This window comes from Dermacentor albipictus, chromosome 5, assembly GCF_038994185.2.
Source record: "Dermacentor albipictus isolate Rhodes 1998 colony chromosome 5, USDA_Dalb.pri_finalv2, whole genome shotgun sequence".
NCBI classification, from domain to species: Eukaryota; Metazoa; Arthropoda; class Arachnida; order Ixodida; family Ixodidae; genus Dermacentor; species Dermacentor albipictus.
In genome coordinates, this window is record NC_091825.1 from 49,946,609 (window position 1) to 49,971,807 (window position 25,199).

General features: G+C 43.5%; 2 protein-coding genes and 1 long non-coding RNA gene across 3 annotated transcripts in view; 1 reads left to right on the forward strand and 2 right to left on the reverse strand.

Moving 5' to 3' along the window:
* LOC135899170 (uncharacterized) overlaps nucleotides 1-10,187 on the forward strand; it is a 68,819-nt gene extending 58,632 nt beyond the window's left edge. Inside the window, exon 4 of the long non-coding RNA XR_011514453.1 lies at nucleotides 10,172-10,187. This is a non-coding gene — a long non-coding RNA (uncharacterized lncRNA). The remainder of the gene's footprint in view (nucleotides 1-10,171) is intronic.
* LOC135899220 (F-box DNA helicase 1-like) overlaps nucleotides 1-25,199 on the reverse strand; it is a 170,647-nt gene that overhangs the window by 21,508 nt on the left and 123,940 nt on the right. The window contains exons 15-16 of the mRNA XM_065428484.1: nucleotides 22,608-22,674; nucleotides 15,637-15,825 (exon numbers count right to left, since the gene is read on the reverse strand). Coding sequence (XP_065284556.1) covers nucleotides 15,637-15,825; nucleotides 22,608-22,674 — 256 coding nt within the window. The remainder of the gene's footprint in view (nucleotides 1-15,636; nucleotides 15,826-22,607; nucleotides 22,675-25,199) is intronic.
* On the reverse strand, nucleotides 2,797-7,535 carry LOC139060432 (P2X purinoceptor 7-like). Its single transcript, XM_070539573.1, has 3 exons — nucleotides 7,428-7,535; nucleotides 6,889-7,104; nucleotides 2,797-3,352 (listed from the first exon to the last, which is right to left on the reverse strand). Exons 1-3 carry the CDS (start codon nucleotides 7,460-7,462, stop codon nucleotides 3,196-3,198), a joined length of 408 nt encoding a protein of 135 aa, XP_070395674.1. The 5' UTR covers nucleotides 7,463-7,535; the 3' UTR covers nucleotides 2,797-3,195.

Sequence of the window (25,199 nt, forward strand, 5' to 3'; positions counted from 1 at the left end):
GAGGCCTCAAATTTCTTTCTGAGCAAGGCGTGACTGTGGGCTCATTGACTACGGACCGCCACTCGGGAATTAAGAAGCACATGCGGCTGCAACATCCGGACATCGATCATCACTTCGATGTGTGGCATGTTGCAAAGGGTACGAAAAAATTCATGTTGTTCGCTTGCAACAGATGGCCTGTGCGTCACCTAGTGCACTTACTGAATGTACATGCCATTGTATAATGGATTGTTCAGTGGATACGTATGCTAAGAAAAGGAAATTCATACAATCACGATTATACCCCTGCTGTGATGGTTATTGCAACATGGCCACGTTTGTCGTAATGTGCTCATTATACTGCTTTCGTCACCCCATCGTGATCATGATACTTTCGTTGTACTGCCTTCATCATTCCATCGGCATCATTAGTCATAATTTCATCGTCCATGTCTCATGAGTGTCGTCATACACTTGTCATGCGATCATGATCATGGCTAACCCTGGTGATGAAAAAAATTTCAGTACGAAGCATAAATTCTTTAGCGTGTCAAATTTCACCAGAAAAGGATTTCAGATAAGGAGGAACAATTGTGCTTTGTAAAAAGTCGTACTTCTTATTCAGCACTTGGCCCATTTGTCTGCGTTGTTCTTTACACTATATTTAAATTTCCTGAAACTGAACTAGTCCATAAACAAATACTACTACATGCCTGTTGTGTGCTCATTGTTCGTTCAGCTCCTACAGGAAGTTGATTTGGGATTTTGAAGGAGTGGTATGGCTTTTATCGCGGTAGGCTATTCACTGCCCTCATGGCTCCTCTGTTCATACCCCTTTAGTATTCAAGCTGTATCAGCCTTGGTTATATTCTCAGGCACATGATTCCTTTAATGAGTTTGCTTGCTACCTTGGTTCATACAATGCATACCAGTGCTGCTATATCTTTACGAGGCTTATGGTACGCAAAATGCAGATCCACCTGACATGGAGCAATAGTGTATTGTGCCGTTGCCTTGTTGCAGGCATCAGGAAAAAGCTGACTGCAGCTTCCCGAAGGGCTGGATGCAGTGCCATTACAGAATGGACTCAAGCCATCACCAACCACCTGTACTGGTGTGCATGCGCTTGCGGTGGCAACGGGGACATGCTGGTGGCAGCATGGAGTAGCATGCTGAACCACATTAAGAACAGACATGAAGGACATGGTGGCCTGTACCCCCGCTGTCTTCATGGACAATCCCGCCGCATGCGATGGCTCACTGCTGGTAGGCATAAATAACCAAAGAGCACCAAGATAAAGTGCATGAAAGAGCTGTATTTATAATTCCCTTTCTTGTCAGACTCTCCAGCCTACAAGCAAATTGAGCGCATTGTGGCAGCACCACTGTTGCTGAAAGACATCCGCCAGTTGTCACCATCTGTTCAGACATACAGCCTGGAGTCCTTCCACAGTGTTCTGAATGGTTTTGCCCCGAAGTCAACTGCATTCACATATGAAGGCATGAAGGCCCGGTGAGTTTGCATAAGCGAATGTTCTAGCAATGAAACTACAGTGGATTATTAATGCTGAGACAAAATAATTTTCTAGCACACTGATTGCTGCGCTTCATTTCAATGAGAACTCCCAGCGAGAGCAAGGAAGGAGCTGTGATGGTGCAGAACAGTGGCGCGTAAAGTCCTCCAAGGTCAGGCAAAGTACCTCAACAGCATGTGCACTCAAGACAGCTCCCACATTTGGCAAGTCAATTTGAAAATACTTGCTGTGCTGAGCTTTGCCTACTATTGCAATATGTTATGCAGCAATGTTTGTAAAAAAGGGAATGTTTTAGTCCTGCTGTACTGTCTACCAAAAGCATCGATATCTCTTGCAATGGAGAGTGAAGTGACTGCGACAGCTGTTTTTCACAGAAATTTTCTTAACCTTCATGGCAGTCTGTCCAATGAAGACATTTCGCCAGATCAGTGGAATTTTGCTCAAGATTGCCATGTACTGCCAAAAGCTGTACATCATAGAGATGTGTCACTGAAAGGGTGCAATGACAGACACTTTGCGATACATAACGTGGAACATTTGAATGGCCAATGCTTCCGGAGCAACAATGAAGTCAAAGAGGTGAAACGTTTCCTCAATGGGCTGGCGGCGGAGGTCTATGACATTGGGGTACAAAAATTGGAGCACTCTGCAAAAATGCGTAGAAAAAAGATGGCGATTATGTAGAAAAATAGAGTAAAGTTTCACTTTTCCAATGATGTTACTTTTTATGAGATTAAACAATGTTGTCTGTTTGTGAAATTGATGGTAACCTTATTCCTGGATGAACTCTAGTATATGCCTTAGGACGTCCCCCCTTTTAGGTGTGTGCAGGTATGAAAGGGAAGAAATGCAATAATCTGTTGAACTTTTCTTTTTTTTAGACTATGTGAAAGACCTGCACAAGAAAGTGATGGAGCTGTGCGCAGAGTATGAAACATTCTCCAAAGCACTTGCACAAGTAGAGGAAAGTGTTCCAGCTGCATTCTCATCTCGGAATGACCAAAGAGTGCCCAAGAGAGACCTTGTAGCTGCACACAAAGCACGGTTCCTCAAGTTCTGATGCAGTGCACAGATCGGCATCACACATTTTCTTGATTGTTCCCTGACCGTTAACAATGTGCTCATTTTCAAAGTGATCATTTCATTCCAAAAAGCACTAGCCGCAACCCATACGATACAAAAATGTTAGCTTGTATGCTAGTTAGACGGGCAAATGTAGCTTCACTTTGAGCGAGTGCACCGTTAGTGTGGTTGTAAGAAATTACATTGTTGTGTCGCTTTAGAAAACAATGCCAAAACAAAGGAAACAGCCGGACAAAAGAGAACATTGTTATTTCCTGTTCTGATGAAACGTGTAAACAATATGTCAAATTGCTTGATTTCCTAAGTCCTGGTAAGGAAAGAGTTAAACATGCACACATGATTCTTCCTACTCTGCCATATCGCTGGCATTCTAGTCATCACTAACTTTTCCATTATGTCTTCAGTGACGAAACACATCATCAACAAGAATACAGAATGTTTTACTGCTCAGCACTTTAGCTTTAAAAAACCAACAACCTTGTGACTAGTGACACCTGCTGACAGGTAAGCAGAACATTTTTCGATATCTGATGAGGAACTCAAATGTGCACTGCGATTTATCGATGACACTGTGCTGCTTCCACAATTTTCTTTCCCTCTAAGACTCTGGGTACTTGAATCCTGTGGGCGTTTCTGTGGGAAACGTCATCCGAATTTTCGCGACAGCACACGATGGCAACACAAAACGTTCGCCTTTTCGAAGCCGTCCCCACAGCCAGCGCACAAATTGCCTGTACGCTGTGTACCGGTACCTTCTGTAAAGAAAAAAAAAAATACAAAACAATTATTACACACTTGCATAGAAACATTGAGTGAATTGAAGGCACTTCACTTGGTTGGATGGATTGATGCTGTGAGTAGCCTCTGTGGAAGAGGCTGCAGGCTATGGCCCCCAAGCATTTTTTTATTGATATTATTAATACAATTTTTTGTGGCCTCAGGTAAACTTGCATCCCATGTTAAATAAGTGCCCTCCAGGCACTGAAAGTAAACAAGCACAGTTGTAGATCTATTCGTCAGCCAGCTGGAGTATAGTGGCTTTACTTCACAAGCCTAGAAGGGGGTGCTCTCTCCCTACAATTTTTTTTTCTCATAAAACTGCTCCATGTTCAATGTAAATACATTTATAATGTCTTTTTAAGTGGCTAGTTCCCTGCTCATATATTACGTTACATAATGTGCCATGACTTTACTTCAACATTAGGTAGCAGTCGACAGCCAGTGTACAAATCCAATGTGATATCAGTTTTTCATTGTTCGCATGTTTACTATAACATGAATGTGTTGCTCACAGTTCTATTAGGAGGTTCCTGTTGGTGTCAGTGAATCCATCCATGTCAACCATGTGTATTAGCAATTTTTTAAAAACACGAACTATTCTTCTACCCATCCGCTACATCTTGTTGCCGCCCATTTTGCCACTTTCAACCCAAAGATATTTTGTACGCATAAACCTTGACCTCTTTTGCCGCATTACTTTATGAATGAGCATACTCAACTGTCCATTTGTACTTTTATTTTGTATATCTAGCATTCTAACTGTCATTTTTAATATGTAGCAGTCATTATAGATCAATAGTCCTTGTAAATAAATACAGACTTATCTGCTGTTTGTTGGATTTCTTCTAAATTCCTAACCATCCTGAACTACTTCTATCACTGCATGAATAAACAAAGTGTTTTGCCAAACAGCTGTTTCAACATCTATTAGCTTTGCTGTTGAGACATGTCATGCAGTATGTGTACATCAAGAGGCTTAGTGGCACAATGTCACAATGAGAAGGCTGGCTAAAAAAAAATAGAAAAATGATGCCTACAGACAAACCGACTAAGTATTCCTGAGTGAACCCTTGACAATTCCAAAGTGTGTGATGAGGCCACTATGGCAAATAATGTTAATAATGCAGTGCGCATGACCATTATAAATGAGACAATGCTTTGATGTGCAGCTGTTTCTTAACCAATGCTGAAATTAGGTGCACCAGAGGAGTAACAATCTGGGTGTAACAACTGTATGCAATATGAATTGCATTAAGAGCATCAGAAACATATTTGGATTCATTTGGAAGATCAACTTTACAACAAAAAACTATAGACGTCTCCCCGGTGGTACCTGCGGCCTCCTGGATGAGCATCAGCTTGATCAAACTATATGTATGCCAGGCACATACCCGGAATTTTTTTTCTGCTAGGAGGGGGAACACCCAAGGTTTCTATGCAAAATCGGGGGCGGATCTACTTTTACTAGTACAAACTTTAAAATTTTCCATCGCTCACTTAAAGGCGCGTCGCAAACCCACAAAATGGAAAAGAAACAAGGTGAAGAAGAAGAAAGAAACAACAAACTCACGCAGGAAAGAGGCACAGAAATGGCACTGCCAAGAACAAGCAAAATGAAGATTTCTAGTAGTGTTTTTCTAAGTAGCTCTGGATGAATTATAGTGAAAGATGTGTTTGCAGAACAATCGCAGTTCTTTTAGGTCCCCCGTTTCCTGCTCTACCAAGTGAAGTACTAAGGCCCCTGGAGTTTCACACAATAATTACTAGATAGAACTCTGGGGGTCGTGTCTAAGGGAGCTGCAATGGGAGCAGTTGAGCCAGCATGGCAATTATGGGAAGTACACGGATTTGCCTAAACTTCATTCTTTCGGCTTCATACAGCTTTGCAAACTCGTCATTTTCGACAATGTACCGCACAGTAAATAATTAAATAAACAAACATTATTAAAATTGTACGACCGCAGGATTCAAACACAGGACCGCTAGGCATAGACGTTCGATACTGAAATCATTATGCTGCGGTGGTCCGCATCGACACGTGACAACGCCCTCATGAATTTATTGCGGGCACGCCAGTACTTTGAGATGCTAGGCGCGTTTCGATTTGGCCACCTCGACAAGCTGAATCGTTGCAATTAGCAGTGATTGTTTGCGTTTGTAGCATCTTCTGCACTTGGAAAAGTATACATTGCTTTGAAATTTATGACAATGAATGCATACAAGTTGTGGTAAACAAATCCACAAACACGAAGATCAGACAAATACGTGTACTTCCATCATTTCTATGGTGGCTCAACAATTGAAGCACCAGAGTTACTTATTGTTCGAAACTCTATGTCAAAACCGACTCGTAGTGTTATTTGGGAAGTTGTGTAATGATGCGTGGCCGCTAGTCCCATACAACCGTGTGGAGCACAGGACGCTATGGTTGTAGACGTACTGCGCCCACCGTGGAAGGTTATTATTATGGGGTTTTCATGTGCCAAATCCACTTTCTGATTATGAGGCACGCCGTGGAAGGTTAGAAAAGCGCCCACATAGGCACAGCAAATAAGTGCCTACGTCGGGCGGCTTGACTGATAACTGTAGAAGAGCAATTCAAAACGCACGGAATCATTCTCCACTTCTGGCGGCGTTTTCTCTACTTCCTTTTTAAATAAAAAGAATTTCATCCATAAATATTTTCGTAAACAACGGCTTAATTTTTTCCATTTTCGCAACTCTTTTTCCCGTTGCCACTTTTCCACGAAAAATACTCTACATTCAAGGGAAAAACCAGACGAGGTAACAGGTGACATTCACATTGCTTATGGGTTCAAGAGTTATTGCAAGGTTTGATTCAAATTTTGAAATTTTTAGGTATCACTAGGAAATGTAGATCGATGAAAATATATCAATGGGGCCTTCCTAATGGCAGCACCTTCAGATTTTGAAACAAACATCAAAATAATGAGAAAGGCGAAAACATTCCGCCATTCTTTAGGTGGGAGAATATCGGTCTATTTCATGCCCTCAGTTCAGTGACTTTTACCTTTCCCTTGACCTGATCAGGGATCGCTTCTATGCCTTGGCCATAACAATACTGTAACAGCAGCCCAGTGTTGACCACGGAATAGCTGGCAAGTCTCAAGATTGATTTGGCGGTGCTTTAGGCGTGGCCGGGAGGAGAAAGGGGGGCACCCCCCCCCCCCCGGGCCCCTCCTTGGGTACGTGCCTGATGTATGCTCTCCTGCCCTACACACCCCTAGAGATTTGATGTGCAAAAAATTTTCATTTCTGATGCCAACAATTGTCGACTGGAAGTCTTGACCTTGCTGTGTTTGCAAACTAATTCTGCTAACACACTGAAAGAAATAGTTCATGTTCTCTGTTTGTCCCTTCCAAAACAACCCGAGTAGGCGAACAGCATTTAAAAAAGTTGACATGTTTGCTTGGTTAATAAGCTATGTGTTTTAGCGATGCACGTTTATTTCATTGGTCCAAAGAAAGCTGTGCAAGAACAAGAACTTACTTGTGCATTTCATCGTCCATGGTGTGCCCCCATGAACGAAGTTCCAGGTAGGCCACACGGAGCACGGCAACGTTCAAACACAGAACATTAAAGTCTGGATGTTCCGTGATGCAACCCTGCGGTTGGGCGAGACTTACGGGTGCACCCATCTCGCGACAGCACAGACACTCGTGCTCGAGGAAGTTCGCGAGCACCTGGCAGTGCCCACATTCGCACCTGTAATGTGTAATGCAAAAGTAACAGCAATGCACGAACCAGAAGCCGGTACAGATCACACACGCAATTCGCAATGTTGCGTCCGGCACTGTTGACAGCTCGACTCAGGTCCATCCAACACGAAGCTACAGGCACCGTGCTTGTTTAGGGCTTGGCCCTGAAATGCTTTCAATTGTTAAAACACGAAAATGACACGCCGCGCCATAGCTGGCCGCAAAGGAGAAAACGAGCAGGTTTCGATTAGATTTAACTGCGCATTGCGAATTGCAGGTAACGTTTCTAAGCGACCGATGCAGCACGTAATAACAAGCATCTGTACGTACCAGTCTGTGCTTGAAAGTCGGGACGGCATGTCCATACCGTCTTCTTCGCCCGAGGTCGCATCGCTGCTCCCCTCGATGCTTTCCCGCTCCGGAGAGCCGGTGTCGAGGGCGCCGTCGTAGTACGCAACGACGCCGGCAGCGCGAGCCCTCAGCAGCAGGTCGCGCTCGTCAGTGCTCAAATCGCTGAAGTTGAGCCCAGCATCGCGAGCCAATGTGTCGTTGTCAGGGTCCATCGCGACGAGCGTCGAAGTTTACGTCATAGAATGAGGTACCAGCTTATGGTCGCGCGTTTCTCGTTCCGCTAGCCATCATACTGCCGCCATGCTGCCGCTTTCACTCTGCTGTTGGCTCTGTCTTGGCTCCGTTTCTGGCCGCGCGTTCGCGTTTTGCGCAGAAAAGCCGTAGCGCCGTCTGTGGACGCCGTTCCACTCACCGACGGCGCAACGTCACTATGAGACCGTGATGTCACTTCTCCTCGATCGGAGGGCGGGCGATTTAAACTGTGCTAGAGGCACGCGGACGCTTCAAAAAGCATTTTCTCTTAAAATAAGTCTCTCCTTGGCACGAAACAAGCGTTTCGAGGTTTCTGGGGTGGTATTTCAACAGTCCACGTTGAATTAATAGTAACCTTTAGTGTCCCTTTAAGATTGAATTAAATGCTGGAGGAACATGGCAGAACCACGATATGATTATGAGGCACGCCGAAGTGGTAAGACTTCGGACTATACCTGACCACCTGGAGTTCTTCAACATGAACCCAATGCACGGTACACAGGCGTTCTTGCATTTCAACCCAACCCAAATGCGGCATCCTACGTCCTTGGGCTTAGCAGCGCAACAACAAAACCACTACGCCACCACAGCAGGTAATACTGGAAAGACAGCGCCAGTCGTCAGAATAACAAAACAAAAAGAAAGAAGACAGTTTCAATGGTTTTAACCAGTTTTAAGAATGTGCTACAGTTATTCGTTCTCCAGTCTAGTTGCGTGAAGTTCATGCTTCAAAGGCGACAGCCACGAGTACTCGGCTTTTGGGCAGAAATATGAGCCTTGGCTCTGAGGAGGCCACATAAGTGAAGCACCCTGTAGCCGAATGAACAGACCACGTGGGTACACGTGTAGCCTTTTGGTGGCACACAAGTGGCACAACACAGGCACAGCGAATGTTGTTGCCACGAATCTAAATTTTCACATTGAGCGGCCATGCTTAAGTACTGACACAACACATGTCAGGCAGTTAAACGGCAACCAGTGGAGGCAGGCCCCGAACACTCTCAAGTTCCAGCGATCGCCACAGAGGACGAAAAATCAACCGCAACGTGTTCCAGCATGAAGTGCGCATGTGGAGCTGCTGTAATTTGGTCGCATACTTTAATTTGTATTTTTTCTGCTAGGGGCACTCAATCCAGCTAAATATTCGATGTATAAATGTACATATAGTAACCATCAACCATAGTTAACATGCAATTTATTGCAAAATAAGCAGACAATTCTTTTATTAGACTTGCGTGATTAAAGCCTGTGCTTTATTACTTGAATAAAGGTTTTGAGACCTCACTGACGTGTGATAAGCAGCAGCCCACTGGTGTCGATTGCAATCCATGCTGTTTATCGATTCAAATTGTACGGCAGCTATATTTGAGAATGGAATGGTCGTTTCCTTTGTACAGCATCACGCAGGTTCGTTTTAATTAGACAACAATAATATTTAAGCCAGTTTATGCGTCCAACAGTCGATAGCCGCTACCGGGCGAACGTGTTTAAAGACGGTTAATTTTATCATCTGCGGCTTTTCACTGGCATAATGGCTACATACACGGCTTCTATTGTCAGTGAGCTGGCGTGTCTGGCAGCGTAACGACGTGTTGCTTTAAAAAATGTGCTAGCTAGCGTGAAAACTCGTCGCTGGAACCGAGCACAGTCTGTTTGGAAACTACCCAAGAAAGCGGATTAACTTGCAGCCTCTGGGTGTGTGCACCAGTGAGTAAAAAAAACATTGCTTCAAGTTTTCAACTTTGAATTTCTTCGGTTGCGAGGCGGATAAAACAGATTCCTGCAGTAATTTCTTTTTTAAAATGTGGAAAACTATAATAAAGTTATTGCTCTTCAAAGGCAATTCAAACAAGGGTCTTGTTATTTAGTCACGTTGCTAAAATTCCTAACATGGAGTACAGTATAAAAAATAAGTAGTTTTGGCTGTGTCTGTATGAATGATACACTTCGACAAATTCACTGCACATTAGTGCAAATGTACTTCCGGTGATACAGTTAGATTAATAGCATTTGATGCATAATAAAATTACCGTATTTATTACCCAGTACCTGGCAAAAAATTTAATCGAGGCTTCACTAAGCAGAGCCCACACAAGGACACCACTGAAAGAAGTGCACACTCAAAACATTGTTGTGTGTGTGTTTTTTTTTTTCTGTCATGGAGCGTTTTGTGCACTGTTAGTGATACATGAATCACAAACTCGCCCACACTTCCACCACAGTAATTGAGGCTTTTTCTTGTTTTGCCTCCGGCCTCCAAGACACTCCTCATATTTAATCACCTTTTTGGACTCCATTGTTTCTGGACGTACAAGTCAACGGTGAATGTGTCACCACACAGCCAGAATCCTCGCAAGGCATGTTTCTGAACACTTCAACTACAACCGTGATTTGTTCATTTATTTGACTAACTTTTGTTTCACGCTTTTTTGCTTACATGTTTGTCATGGTTTCATCATTTCTCTTTTCAGGAAAACGGACAAAAGAGAGATTATTGGTCTGCAAGCTACCCACGCTAAGCCACGAGAAGCTCAATGGTCATCATAATGACAACAGGTCCTCTTGAACTACGTGCCTCACTATGAAATGTTTGCAAGTTTACCAGATAGAGGGCTGTGAGCCCTATCAGGAAAGCAGCAGTCTACAGTTTTGTATAGTACCCAGCTGGAATGCTAAAATTTGACATACGAGCTTACTTGCTTTTAAGGGCGTTTTATGACAATCGGAGAAGTAACATGTTGAGTCCCAACTTGTTTCTTTTCTCATCATTATAGTCATGATGACTAGAATAGAAAAAATGCAGCTCCTACTTGCTAATGCACAGACTCTGTCTTCTGCTATTTGCAAATCAGATTGACGGGCATTACCACCAAGTATCACATGCTCCCTCATAGCGGTAATTTGTTACAAGACACTGCAAATGATTTTAAAACCTTCAAAACCGCTTAGTTCCACTTTGTGGAAATGATGCTTCATGTTGACTGAAACTCTGGCAGTCACTCTTCACTTTATTATTCTGTTTTTTATTTAAAGTACGCTCAGTGCCATATGCCATTAAAGAGGGGAGTGGTTACAAAGCAGTAGAGTAAAACAAACGAACAAAAGCAGTGAGTTCTGGTAAAGCAGTGATTCTCCTGATTACACAAAGTTGGCTAATGTTTTGCAGAAAAAGTTTGTCATCGGTGATGGCTACGATACTTGAGGGAAGGTGGTTCTATTCCTGAGATGTGCGGGTGATGAAAGCTTAATAGAAAGACCTTGTGAAACAAGAATGAATTTTTGCCTTACTGCAATGATCGATGCGGTTTGATATGTACTTGAGGCCGCGATATGAAGTCGTCATGAAGTGTAGTATGACGGAAAATTCGACGAAATAGCGAAACATGAACTACTGTGGCGGTTAGCTAGGGTAATAAGTGCTTGTTAGTTTAATTAAGGTTATACTCACGGTGCGGTTATAATTAGAAAGAATGAAACGAGCAGAGTTATATTGTACTAGTTCAAGTGAAGTAGTAAGATCTACGCAACTAGGTTCCCATATTGCAGATGCATATTCAAGTTTCGAACCTATTAGAGTCTTGTAAAGGTGTAGCTTTAAAGTAGACAGTGCTTTGGAAAAGTTGCACTGTAAGTACCCGAGCAGGTGAATAGCATTGTTAATGACGTACTCCATATTGGTCCAATTTAAGTCATTTGTAATGTGTACACCAATATATTTACCGGACATGACGAAATCTAAGGGGACGTTGTTAAGATGGAAAGTGCTAGGATTAGAATTAGATCTGGATATTGCATTATTTTTCATTTGTTAACTACAAAAGGCTCATGTACAGTTTGCATGAAATCAGTAACTAGGCTAGCCCTGCACCATAAGAGCTGGCTAGAAAAGGCAACTTCACACAGCCGGCCTACTCCACACTTCTCAAACATGACAAACCAATAAAATCAATTTTTCTTTCTCTTCAAACAGCAGATGACATACCTGAGGACAGTGTGTTCAGAAGAAGTTTTTGAAATACAGTATAATCGAAGTTTGGCTTAACCGTCGGCCAATCAACAGTCCACGAGCAAGGGAAGCCTCCGCGTGGGAACTTTTCTTCATCACGGCCCTCACAAATTTGTTCGATTGTTGAAACGTTGGCTACAGGCTGAGGCTTCCCTTGCTCCCCTCTGTTACTCAACTGAAGTGTTCATCTCCGTGTAACCTTGTTGCATTGTTTGAACGCACAAATCGAGATGTTTTTTCAACATGAAACCGTAAATTGCATTTTCCAAGGATCCGTAAGCATTAATTGGGTATACTTATATGTTTATTTAGTGTCCTTGTTTATACACAATATTTGCAGGCGTCTTTGTAAGCACTGTGGTCTCCATAACGTTCCTCGCCTCCCTACGAGCACTCCACTTGTGTCAAAGCCTTTACTGCTGTACCTGAACACTAAATGCGCAGCAGAAATATCAAGAACACATAATATGTAATCTAAAACTTAGCATAATGTTATTTTTCTCTCTACACTTCGTACCTATCGCTAATGTGTTATGAAAACAATGCGACATTGCAGCTCGAGCTTACCATACTGACAATACATCTTTGCCGCGCACTTCTTATGTTTCTTTTTTTAATCTAGATGAAATCGTTGAAGGCAGACAATATACGTATCATATGAAGCACGTCAAACAGCACGGTACACAATACAAGTACGAGTGTACCCGAGCACAAATATCGTTGTCTGAAGCTTCCTTCCCCTTACTTTAGAGGCTCGAATTCAGCTTTCAATTCCGTTAAATAGATTACCATCTGTGTTTCTGTATGTTGTAAACTCAGTAACTGACAGCATTAGCTCCACTTGACCTGTACAAAAATTGTGGGCATGTATTGCTTCATTCCCGATTGAGAATAAACGATGTAAGCTTACTTGTCTGACGTGTTTTTTTGCCAGTTGAGGCCTCTCAGTCACAGGCGATATAATAAAGGCATCTGTAGTCATGTTGTAGTACCATACACACGAACACCGCCCGGAAAGCAGTAGCAAAACGCCCAAAACCAGTGAGCGAGCAGCGCAATGAGCCCCACCAGCCGCTACTGTAGCAGCCATATTTCTCGTTACGTGATGATGATGATGTTAGTTTTGATTTTGCCAGTGCCATCTCTCGGTCGCATAGTTTAGTCCACAACGCCACCGCTACTCTTATTTCCGTTGCACTGTGAAAGGTACAGTTTCTCTTCTCTAAGTTCATGTAGGTGTTCTGTGGTGAAGCCTATTCAATCTTTAAATGCTTGGCAGATTTTTGCATCGTCCTCAATTTAAGTAGAATAGGACGACGAGTAGGATGACGCAACGAGCTATGGAAAGAAGAATGGTGGGTGTAACGTTAAGTGATAAGAAAAGAGCAGAATGGGTGAGGGAACAAACGCGAGTTAATGACATCTTAGTTGAAATCAAGAAGAAGACATGGGCATGGGCAGGACATGTAATGAGGAGGGACGATAACCGATGGTCATTAAGGGTAACGGATTGGATTCCAAGGGAAGGGAAGCGCAGCAGGGGGCGGCAGAAAGTTAGGTGGGCGGATGAGAATAATAAGTTTACAGGGACAACATGGCCACAATTAGTACATGACCGGGGTAGTTGGAGAAGTATGGGAGAGGCCTTTGCCCTGCAGTGGGCGTAACTAGGCTGATTATGAATGACGATGAATGAATGAGATTTTTGCATGGACTACAGAATCAATTTGATTCGATTTGGAGGAATGCGTTTTCTCAAGTAGGGAGCGACATTCGGCCGTCTCTCTGGGACAATCTTCGGGTTGAGTGTAGACTTTCGTCATGAAAGTTGGACTTTCTCATGGTTCACAATGTGCATAGAGTCTCTTACAATCTAGTGTGGCTCAAAGTGAAGTTTACAAACCATACAGCCTTTGGTGAGAGCTTTGTTGGCACGGTGCAAATGTCTCATATTGTCGCCTTCTTTCGAGATCAGCAGGCGCCTTGGACAGAAAAGTTATTGCGCATTCTACGTCCTCTAGTTGTGTAACCTGGTGTGTGTGTAGCAGTACTTGGGGTGCTGCTTGAAGGTCACTGATGCGAGAAGCATGATGGAAACATGTTTCAACAGGCCACAACACCAAGCACCAAATTCAGACCAGTGCAGATGCTCTCAGGAGCTTCAGTAGCGAGCGACGACAATGCCTCCGCTAAAATCGCTCCTCAGCACGACACGCACAATGCAGCGCAGCTGCTACGATCATTGCACAGCCCCTTCTATGTAGTACACTGAAGATTGGTGCAGAGTCAACGAAATGCCTCACAGTGGCTTTACGTCACTTGGAAAGTGGAGGAACAACCTCGCCAACAAAAGTGAGGTCACATCCCAGTCATATGCTTTTCAGACACGCGTAACAATTCTCAGACACGCGCGACTGCTTGAGCTACATTTTTTGCATGTGCACTGCCTTTGAAAGATGTTTTGGTTATAGCGTAGTACAGTGAAAGCTCGTTAATTCGAACTTCAATAATTCGAATTTATGGATAATTCGAACTGTACGATTTGGTCCGGCCAAGCTCCACAGAAGTCTATGTATAAAAAAGTTCGTTAATTCGAACGCGAGAAGGTTCCCTCACGGATAATTCGAACTACGCTCGCCTGGCACACGGCCAGAGAAACGCGCCTACTGCCTACACACAAGGCTGTATTGCCTCCGAAACGGAGAGAATGGCGAGAGAAGGTAAAATCGAAAAAAAAATCTAACCGACGCGGGGTCAGCCAGAAGGTAGCGGCGGCTGCCGCCTCTCCGTTCTACGTAACCTCCGAGACTTCTTGCTCGTTGCGAATCTCGGAGGCTTTGCAAATTTTGTACAGCTGCTAATGTTGTGCGGAGATGTTACGGCAAGCGCCAAAAGACAGCGAATCAAGTACGTCGCAGCTGCGCTTGCAATCAAGAACCAATGAATCAGGGCCTTCGCCACCTTCACATGTTCAGCGTCGTTGTCTCGGCAGTCTTCATCAGTTGTGCACCTCTGTTTTCAGCTTAGGAGGCATCGGCCGTCGCGATTCATTATGATGGTGTTAAGCCTCGGCTAACGTTCATTCCGTGGACATCGGTGGTGTGGCACAGTTGGACCCAGAGCTTCGACTTGATCACTTTCTGACACGCCAAATTTCTGACATGCCCTACTGCTTCCGAATCGCAGTGTACTGTCGCTCTCCTTCACTTTCGTTAGTTCAAACTTTCGTTAATTCGAACTGAAGCGGCTTCCCCTTGCGGTTCGAATTAACAAGCTTTTACTGTACTATTTATACTGCAGAAATTCAAGCCTTCAGCGCGTTGCGCTATAAGCAGCCTATACTGTAATAGAAGTGCTTCCGCTGGCTAAGGAGTACACATGACACTTTATCTCAGGCTGTCAATGGCACATACTTTGCCTCAATGCAGCCTGAGTGTTTCCATGACAACTAATATACATCAAACAAAAACCTTCACGCCCTTTACAAGGAACACCGTTCGCATGTAAATGCCTATGAACAACAGCAAGAAAATTTTGCTTTAGCTAATACAGTACTTATGTACAAACCAGCAAAATGGATGCATTTTATCCAACAATTACACACTAAGAAGCTACACTTGAAGTGCACAGCAAGTACGTAAGATTCCGTGGCAGCAGTGTTGGCGATTCCCCGAAAATCTGTACTAAGCATCAGTGACTTAAATAGAAGAAGACCAGTTTGCTACTCTGCCACGGGGAAAGGGATTTAAAAAGAAAGGAAAGGAGAAAGACTAATAGCAAAGTCGAAATCAGCACACAAAATTCTGAGGCAGTGCACGTCACTATCACAGTCTATCTCACAGGCTCGTAAACTGCAAAAGAAGTAAGTCAGCGCTCTGGCTGCCTTTGGCATGCACGTCTGCCCAGCCCAAGCACACACACTGTACTCACTGGCCAGCTGCTGGTCCCCGCTGCACCGCAGCTGGAGGGCCTGCACGTACCGCGGCACATCGTGGCAGTGGTCGTCCACAAAGGTGAGCTTTGAGCAGAGGTCAATGTCCTCGACTGCCTTGGCATATCTGTGCAGCTGTGCATAGCTTGCGAAGCGCTTGACGAATGGGTCTCGTACCATAGATGAGGCTGCATCAAAGGCGTCAGGATGTCACTGCTTCCAACGATAAAATAACACACAATGCTGATTACAACAATTGAAGCCCGAAATGATTACGTTTCAGCTAATACAAAGGAGTTCAGTTCACAATGACGTGAAGAATTCAAACCATGTGCTCAAGATCACCGGCATCATCATCAACACAAGCCTTCTGCAGGACAAAGGCTGTCTCTATCCTATGCCTGCAAATTTTATTGAGACAGCAATAATGCAGACACTCGAGCCTCATTCATGCCACCAGCACCACCAGTGCCAGGGCCGCAATGCCCCGGCATCAACAGCACATGCGTGGCCCGCACACCAACTGTTAGAAATAACATGAGCTGCGGCGGGTGTGAAGGCGAGCCATGCCAGGGTGAGAAAGTTGCATTCCCTGTTAATGCAAATAGCATTCTTTGCCTACTTCAGCCATTGCCTGGTGGCTGCCAGAGCACTGCTCCTGCTACGCAGCAGCAGTTGCTTCGCATGCTACATTGTGCGAACATGTCACCCCCGCATAACATCAAAACACGTAACATCAGAGGAGCTTGAACGCAAGGCCTAATCTTGCTGCTGCTGTCAATATTTTAGCGCAAAACTGCAAAATTCTTTTAAATCCCATAACTCCATTTATTTATTTATTTATTTATTTATTTATTTATTTATTTATTTGTTTATTTATCACAGTACCCTCAGCAACAGAAGGACATTTTAAAGCAGTGGGTTTTACATTGCACAATATGAAATCATATAAAACATACACGTAGGACATGCAAATCAAAAGCAAGTATCAGTATTAGATTTTAAGAAATCATATAGCATCACATCAAATAACAAGCATTAGATACTGGGTTTGAAATGGGAATAAACAGCAGGGAACAAAACACACAGATGTAGTGGTACACTACCCAGTGAGTAATTCGGTTCTGATATTATGCATGATACCAAAGAATTTCCAAATGTGTCTGTTCGATACTTTCATTCTCGGAACCCCCCCCCACCCCAACTGATTACAACTAGCGCCCGCGAATTTCCTAATTTTATCACTCCACCTAGGCTTCTGTCATCCTCGATTGTGTTTCCCTTCTCTCGGTACCCATTCTGTAATCCTAATGGTCCAACTGTTATCTAACCTGCACATTACATGACCTGCCCAGCGCCATTTTTATCTCTTAATGTCTATTACAATACCGTCTATACCTGTTCGCCCTCTGATCCAAACCGCTCTCTTACTGTCTCTTAAAGTTATGCCTAGCATTCTTCGTTCCATCGCTCCTTGCGCGGTCCTTAACTTGTTCTCAAGCTTCTTTGTCAGTCTCTAAGTCTCTGTGCCATATGTCAGCACTGGTAAAATGCACTGATTGTACACGTCCCTTTTCAATGATAATGGTGAGCTTCCAGTCAGGAGGTGGCAATGTCTGGCGTATGCAATCCAACCCATTTTTATTCTTCTGTGAATTTCCTTCTGATGATCAGGGTTCCCTGTGATTAATTGACCTAGGGAAACGTACACCTTCACAGACTCTAGAGGCCTACTGGGGATCCTGAACTCTTGTTCCTTTGCCCGGCTATTTATCATTATCTTTGTCTTCTGCATATTAATCTTCAACCCTACTCTTACACTCTCTCTGTTAAGGTGCTCAATCATTTGTTGTAACTCGTCTGCACTGTTGCTGAATAGAACAATGTCATCAGCAAACTGAAGGTTGCTGAGATATTTGCCGTCGATCCTTACTCCTAAGCCTTCCCAGTTTAATAGCTTGAATACTTCTTCCAAGCATGCAGTGAATAGCATTGGAGAGATTGTGTCTCCTTGTCTGACCCCTTTCTTTATAGGTATCTTCCTGCTTTTCTTGTGTAGAATTAAGGTAGCTGTAGAACCTCTGTAGATATTTTCCAAGGTATTCACATAAGCGTTCTGTACTCCTTGATTATGTAATGCCGCTATGACTGTTGGTATCTCTACTGAATCAAATGCCATTTCGTAATCTATGAAAGCTATATAGAGAGGTTTATTATACTCTGCGGATTTCTCGATAACCTGATGACATGGATGTGATCCATTGTAGAGTATCCCTTCCTGAAGCCAGCCTGTTCCCTTGGTTGACTAAAGTCCAGTGTTGCCCTTATTCTATTGGAGATTATTTTGGTAAATATTTTATATAATACTGGGAGTAAGCTAATGGGCCTATGATTTTTCAATTCTTTAACATCTCCCTTTTTGTGGATTAGTATCATGTTTGCATTCTTCCAGTTTTCTGGGACCCTTGCAATTGACAGACACTTCGTATAAAGAGCCGCCAGTTTTCCAAGCATTATGTCTCATCCATCTTTGATTAAATCGACTGTTATTCCATCTTCTCCTGCCGCTCTTCCTCATTTCATGTCTTGCAAGGCCCTTCTGACCTCATCGCTAGTTATAGGAGGAGTTTCTGTATCCTGTTCATTACTGCTTCTAATTGACGTATTCTGACTCCTCAGGGTACTGTACAGGTCAGTATAGAATTCTTCCGCTGCTTTTACTATATCTTTGAGATTGCTGATGATATTACCCTGCTTATCTTTCAGTGCATACATCTTGGTTTGTCCTATGCCAAGTTTCTTTCTCACTGATTTCAGGCTGCGTCCATAATTTACAGCTTCTTCAGTCTTATGTTATAGTTTTGAATATCACTTATTTTCGCCTTGTTGATCAGTTTTGACAGTTCCGTGAATTTTATCTTATCTGCTGAGTTGGACAGTTTCATTTTTTTTTTGTTTCTTTATTACGTCCTTTGTTACTTGGGAGAGCTTGCCTACTGGTTGCCTTGTTGCCTTGCCTCCCACTTCTATTGCTGCCTCTGAAGCCAACCTAGTTACGATTTCATTCATTAGCTCTATGTCATCATCATCTCTTTGTTCTAAGGCTGCATATTTGTTTGCAACTACCAGCCTGAATTTGTCGGCTTTCACCCTTACTGCCTCTAAGTTGACCTGTTTCTTCTTGACCAATTTTGCTCTTTCTCTCTTCAAATTGAGGTGAATCCTAGCCCTCACTAACCTATGATCACTGCACTTTACCCTACCTATCACTTCTACATCCTGCACTATGCTGGGATCGGCAGAAAGTACGAAGTCAATTTCACTTCTTGTTTCACCATTAGGGCTTTTCCAGGTCCACTTTCTGTTGCTACGCTTCCTGAAAAAGGTGTTCATTATTCAAAACTTATTCCTTTCTGTGAATTCTAGCAGCATCTCTCCTCTGGCATTCCTAGAATTGACGCCGCAGTTGCCAACTGTTTGCTCAACAGCCTGCTTTTTCCCCACTTTTGCAATGAAGTTGCCCATTACTACAGTATACTGAGTTCGCACATTTCTCATCGCTAATTCAACATCTTCATAAAACTGATCTACTTCCTCATCATCGTGACTGGATGTTGGGGCATAGGCTTGTACTACCTTTAATCTATACCTCTGATTCAGTTTGATTACAACTACAGCTACCCTCTCATTAATGCTGTAGAATTCGTCAATGTTGCCCGCTATGTCCTTATGGATTAGGAATCCTACCCCGTATTGCTACTTATCTAGGAGACCTCTAAAGCAGCGGACATGTCCGTTATTCAGCAATGAATTAGTTTCACCAGTTCTTCTAATCTCACTAAGGCCAATAATACCCCAAACAATGTCTGACAGTTCATCAAGGAGTCCTGCTAAGCTAGCCTCACTTGAGAGGGTTCGGGTGTTAAACATTGCAAGGGTCAGTTTCCATTGGCGGCCTGTCCGGACCCAGAGATTATTAGCACCCTCTCCTGCATCTGACCGCCGCCTTGATCAGGTGCTCAGCAGCTGTTGGGGACTGAGGGCCATTGGGTAACTGAGTGAGCTATTTGGGAGGGGGTGGCCGAATACTGCACCAGGGAGGCCAATTCCTGTTCTGGTGAGGGAGTGTCATGTTGAAACTTAGTGGGCCTTCCTAATTTGGTTGTACCTGGATTAGTATAGCCCCACTTGTTCTCGGCATCTTTTGCCGGTAACAAGCATCACTCCAAGTCTGCAGATGTTGTGCAAGCTTGGAGTGACATTGTGCAAACTGCTGTGCATATCTTAAGTTAGGGCATTATTGTAATTACGTGGGGTAATAGTCCCACAACCTAGCATTGTGCAGCATTAAATCAGTGCTGAAGACCAGCCTAAAGGCGTTTTTCATACTATTTTTGTATTAAGGGCCACTGAAGTAACTGGAGGTGTTTTCCTACAGAAGTTGTGAGGAAGCTAGGGTTGGTAAACATCACAGTGGTTTATTCAAAGACATTTGCAGGTAATGTGACAGCATCAACAAGCTCAGAGGAACATTCTGCACATGACTGAGTCACTCACTGACCACTCACTGGACTCAACAGAAGCACCTAGACATCTGGAGTTCACATTGAGTGATTTGGTGTAAGACCTTTGAATAAGGTAAAGGTTGCAACATTCCTGCTCTCTTTGCCTATCTTTTTCTGAGTCTCCTTACCTCACACACCCTTCTTCCCCACTCGCCCTCTCAGTTTGCACTTTTTGATTGCGGTGATTGCGATGCACAGGAATGCAAGTGACACAATATCAGGGTTCATGATCACTGTGATCTCCACCACTGTGGGGATGTCAGTGCTGATATTTTCTCCCTGAAGGGTTGCAGAAAATAGAACCTTTTCTTCTTCTTAGTCACTCTCTCTCTGTGGGGCTGCACAGTGCCAGCTGTCATAACACCCGAGCAAGATGACAAAAAAAGAAAAAAAAGAAGAAGGTGCAGCCGGCAGCGCGCAGACACTCATGCACATTGTGTGGAAACGGCACCAGCGCAACTACTTGACTCTGCTCCACCAACAGGGAGGCGCAGATAAGCCCCAGACCTCCTCGTCGGTTCTTGCCTACTGGCTCGGACGGCAAGATAAAAGTATGCCGCTACCTTTAGTTACATTCAGGTTGCTTAAGAGTGTGCGGCTGTTTGCACCCACTGGCAGCCAGAATACGAAAGTTACCTTTACATTCCCTCCATGACCAACGACACGACGCCCTGCACCCTGCCTGCGATCTTTTGCTGATGCCTACCAAAACCAAAGCTGCCAAAGCTTTTCTGGTGCAGCATGGTGAAATTTTGATCATTTTTTTCACTTTTAGCACAATTTGGTGCAGCAATTCACTCGATTATCAAAATGGTGCAGTAGCCACTGGATTTTCCCTTACATAAATATCATGATTTCACAGTCCATTAACTTACCTAAGGCTTCTTTGTTTAAGGGACACCAAACAGAATCCCTCAATCAGTTTAGGCCGGTTAAATATTTGTTCCTTTTGCAGTAATAGGTCAGTTATTAAAAGACAAAATCCAAGTCCAAACTTCCATATTTTTTTTAAGCGACACTTTTTTTTGCAAACCCTCCCAGACTTTCCCGACTGTGGCTGCTGCTGATGTCTTGCTGAAAAGCTCACACCTTTAAGAAAAATTTAAATACATGCCCAAAAGTGGAATCAGACTTTGGTCCCCCAGCAAGACATCCCGCTGCTCTAACCATTAGGCCACAATTGCACGTATACTTCTACTGCACCAACACCAAAAAGCTTTGAGGTGACCTCTGTGTGTGTCACATTGCGCAGCTGAGGTGCATGAAAGCATGTGCGCGCATGCCAGTTTCCTTTATGCCAAAGGCACAGGAATAAAATGGACAAACCTCTAGCATTTGATTGACTGCTACGTGAAAGCTTTGCTTCACATAGATTCCCAAGATGTGCACTAGATCTGCATAATTTTCAAAATTTCATGGCAAAGTCCCTGTACCAGTGCATCAGTGTGACTTCACAAGTCTCAAAAGTATTTTCTCACATTCAGGCTGTTGCACTGAAGTAAAAGTTCACAAAACTTGTGAAGTTCTGTCCTTGGCTCCTTTAGACTATAGTACAATGTAGTCTGCCTTTACTGGTAGTTAACTGGACCCGAGAAGATGCAGTCATAATCCAGGACGTTGTGGCGGCCCTGTGCAGGAACTTCAAAGCGGCGTTGCCAAACATATTTCATATTTGTGTTCTTTCCGGCTTATCAACCCTCCTCTCATGGTTAGGGTGACCTTTGCACTATTGCAGAAAGCTAATTTACTAATACAGCTAAACTTATTTTTCAGTTTTGTGTCTGTTTAACACGCACTGGGTGCTCTATACACAAGCATTTTTCTATTCCTCTTCATTTGCAAATGTGGCCAGGAATCGAACCTTTGACCTTGTTCCCAGAGGTAGCCCGTCACAGTCACTGCGGTGAGTGTGAAGAGTGATTTATGGAGGAAAAACCGAATACCTTTATCAAAATACACTTTCACTCACATTAAAATGTAATACAAGCACTTTTTTATTACAATCAGTTGGTTGCAATTTGGCAAATACAGACAGGGTCAAAGATGTCATTAGGAGCCAGTTCCATGTTGTCATAGTGGTGGCGCCAATCCTGTCATGTGTTTACGTTATTTTCTTGCTTGGTCTCTTGAAAATGAGGCCTTGGATACCTTGGAGTACTAACCCATCACTTTAGCTAGAGTTGACATTACTGTCCCTATGCAAGCAAGCACTACAAAATGATGTGACGTTGGCCTGGTTGGTGATCTTCAGAACCAAACGTGTGCACACCACAAAGAAGAAGATGGGCAAACAACGAAGTGCTGCATTGTTTGTTCGTCTTCCTGTCTGTCATATAATTTCTGCACACAACAAGGTCAATCTTAAAGCAAGGATATTGCTTCTACTTCCGGGAACGCAGACTCACCCTCGTCTGGCCGGTACTTGAGGTAGTAGATGTCCAGGATCTGCTGGAATCCGTAGCTGGCAATGCCCTGGTGAAAAAGGGCTCCAGAGTCATTATCAATTTGCAACATTTAAATTATATTAACTGGTTTACGGGTGGTGCCCGAAACAAACGAAACATTTCTCATACATTGTTTCCAGTGCCTGCCTTCTCATATCGGGGAATGGGCAAGCTGATAACAATGATTGTTAAGGCGCCCCTGGTGCTCTGAATTCATTTCAATACAATGAATTGAGCCTCTTCCGTGCATTTCGAATTCAGAAGTAGGGTAAACTTAGGTAGTGTGTATGCATTCGTGCTTACACTTTAGCATCCAAAGCAGACGAGCACGACAAAGTGTTCCTGTCATGTGGTCTTCTTTCCATCATCTCCTTTCCAGCTGAAGTTTCAGCATCAACTTTTGTTTTATTTCGTGCATGGTGCATTCTGCTTGTCAGAAGATGAGCTGTGGCACCACAGGGCACGAAAAGTACGGTACGTGAGATTGTGGTGCAACATGTTGCAACAGTGGAATGCCGCTTTCTCGGAGGCCATGTGAAAGCTGGCGCACAAGCGAAACTTTGCCGCAGTGTAATGAAATTCGACTGAGATTAATAAAAGTGTACATCGCTTCCGGACCCCTTTTACAACTGCTAGCAAGCTACGTCTGAATGAAGAGAGATTTGACCCTAATTTCTTTTTTCCTTCCATCAATTTCATGTCTCCCTCGATTCCTCTGCCATGGGTCATTAGTGTGGTTGTGCAATTTGATGTATTTATTTCAAATAGTCTATCTTTAATGCATTAGAATTAGGAGTGTCAAAGTAGAAGAAGTGTATGTGTGTGAGGTGAAGGAAGCCCGTCACGTGGCAGAAGTAGAGAAGGGATGGGGGGAGCTTAGAAGAAAGTGCATGCATGTGTTGTGTGGTGCAAGTGACAATGCCTTGTTCCGGACCGTCGCCAGTTGCACTTTCCTCCTCGGATATGTGTTTATCGAGTGAGCTCCTGAACAAAACTTTGCAATGTGGTGATCATGGTTTAAATCATGGATCCGGGACTTCTAATATATGCAATGTAATGTTAATGCATTTCTCTTGCATTTACTGCTAATTCACCACTGAACTATTTTAAGGAAGCCTTACAAGCCTCCATGAAGGCATAAGCAACAATGATATGGCAGGATCTACAAAAATAAACATTATTAAATAAGACAGACAAAACTGCGTAAAAAGAAGATAATAAAACAAAGGGTGCAGAAATTGCCGTGGCAGAATGCATTTAGGCAAATGTCAGAAATGTGCACAGGTTTTATTAGGAGCTTATATTGGCACAATTTCGTATATCAAATTATTGATATATCGAACTATTTCACAATTCCCTGCGTGTTTGATATATCCGGGTTCGAGTGTAAATGAATAAACAAAAACAAGGCTCACTCATCGAACTGAAGCAGCTGAGGCGAGTTACAAGCACACTACGAATCTCCACAGAAATAAACCCAAGTCATCACCCATCTGCATGCTTGAACATTAGTGTAAAAATCTACACGGGATGAAAAACTAAGCACCGACTCTAAACAGATGGGATTCATTGATGCAACATAGCTATAGTATAAGGTCTTGGGGTAAAGGTATGACTCACAAGAAGGAAAATGAAGGAAAAGTGAAAAGAATACAAATACAAACACAAACAGCGTCAAGTACTTAGATAGCCACACAGCAAGAAAATGCACAATCTGCTACCATCGCCACATATACAAGGGCACAACTTGTCTGTCTAAGAGGGCAACCAATGGCTTGCACACACAATCGGACCGATTCTTTTCGTAAGAAAAAAAAAATGCTTCCGTAATATCTTTGGCTATCTGCTCATGGTGAAAATGCAACACCAGTCCTTGGGCGGAATGTCGATGGCAGGCACAATGGCGACAGAACACTGTGCTTAGCATTGCAGTACACTTGAACCTCATCATAACGAAGTTGAAGAGGGATCTAAAATTACTTTGTTATATCCATTATTGCCATTCAATGCAATATACAGGGTCCATTATGAAAGTGATCTGCATGATTTTATTATGACGCGACTATCCATGGCAACACGGTAAAGCCGGTCAGGAAATGTGGCGAGGGTTCTACCCTACACATGTCCACATTTGCGGTTTATGGGATGGTGACCGAGGATCTGCAAATGCGCAAGGTCTGCACGAAGCTTGTGCCGAAAGTGTTGACAGACGATCAAAAAGAACTTCCACTTTTATGCTGTCAAGATTTGTTGGATTTGATTCAAAGTGAGCCGGACTTTCTGAACTCTTTCATAATCGGAGACAAATCATGGATGTTCGCGTACGACTCAGAATCGAAAAGGCAGAGCAGCGAGTGGCACACAAAATCATCTCCCCGCCCCAAGAAAGCGCGAATGAGCAAGTCTCGAATCAAACCGATGCTCACTGTCTTCTTTGACGCCCGAGGAATCGTCCATCTTGAGTTTGTACCGCAGGGAGAACTGTCAACTCAGCCTATTACCTGGAGGTGCTCAAGAGATTGAAATGCTGGATCGTGCGTGTGAGAGCTGACA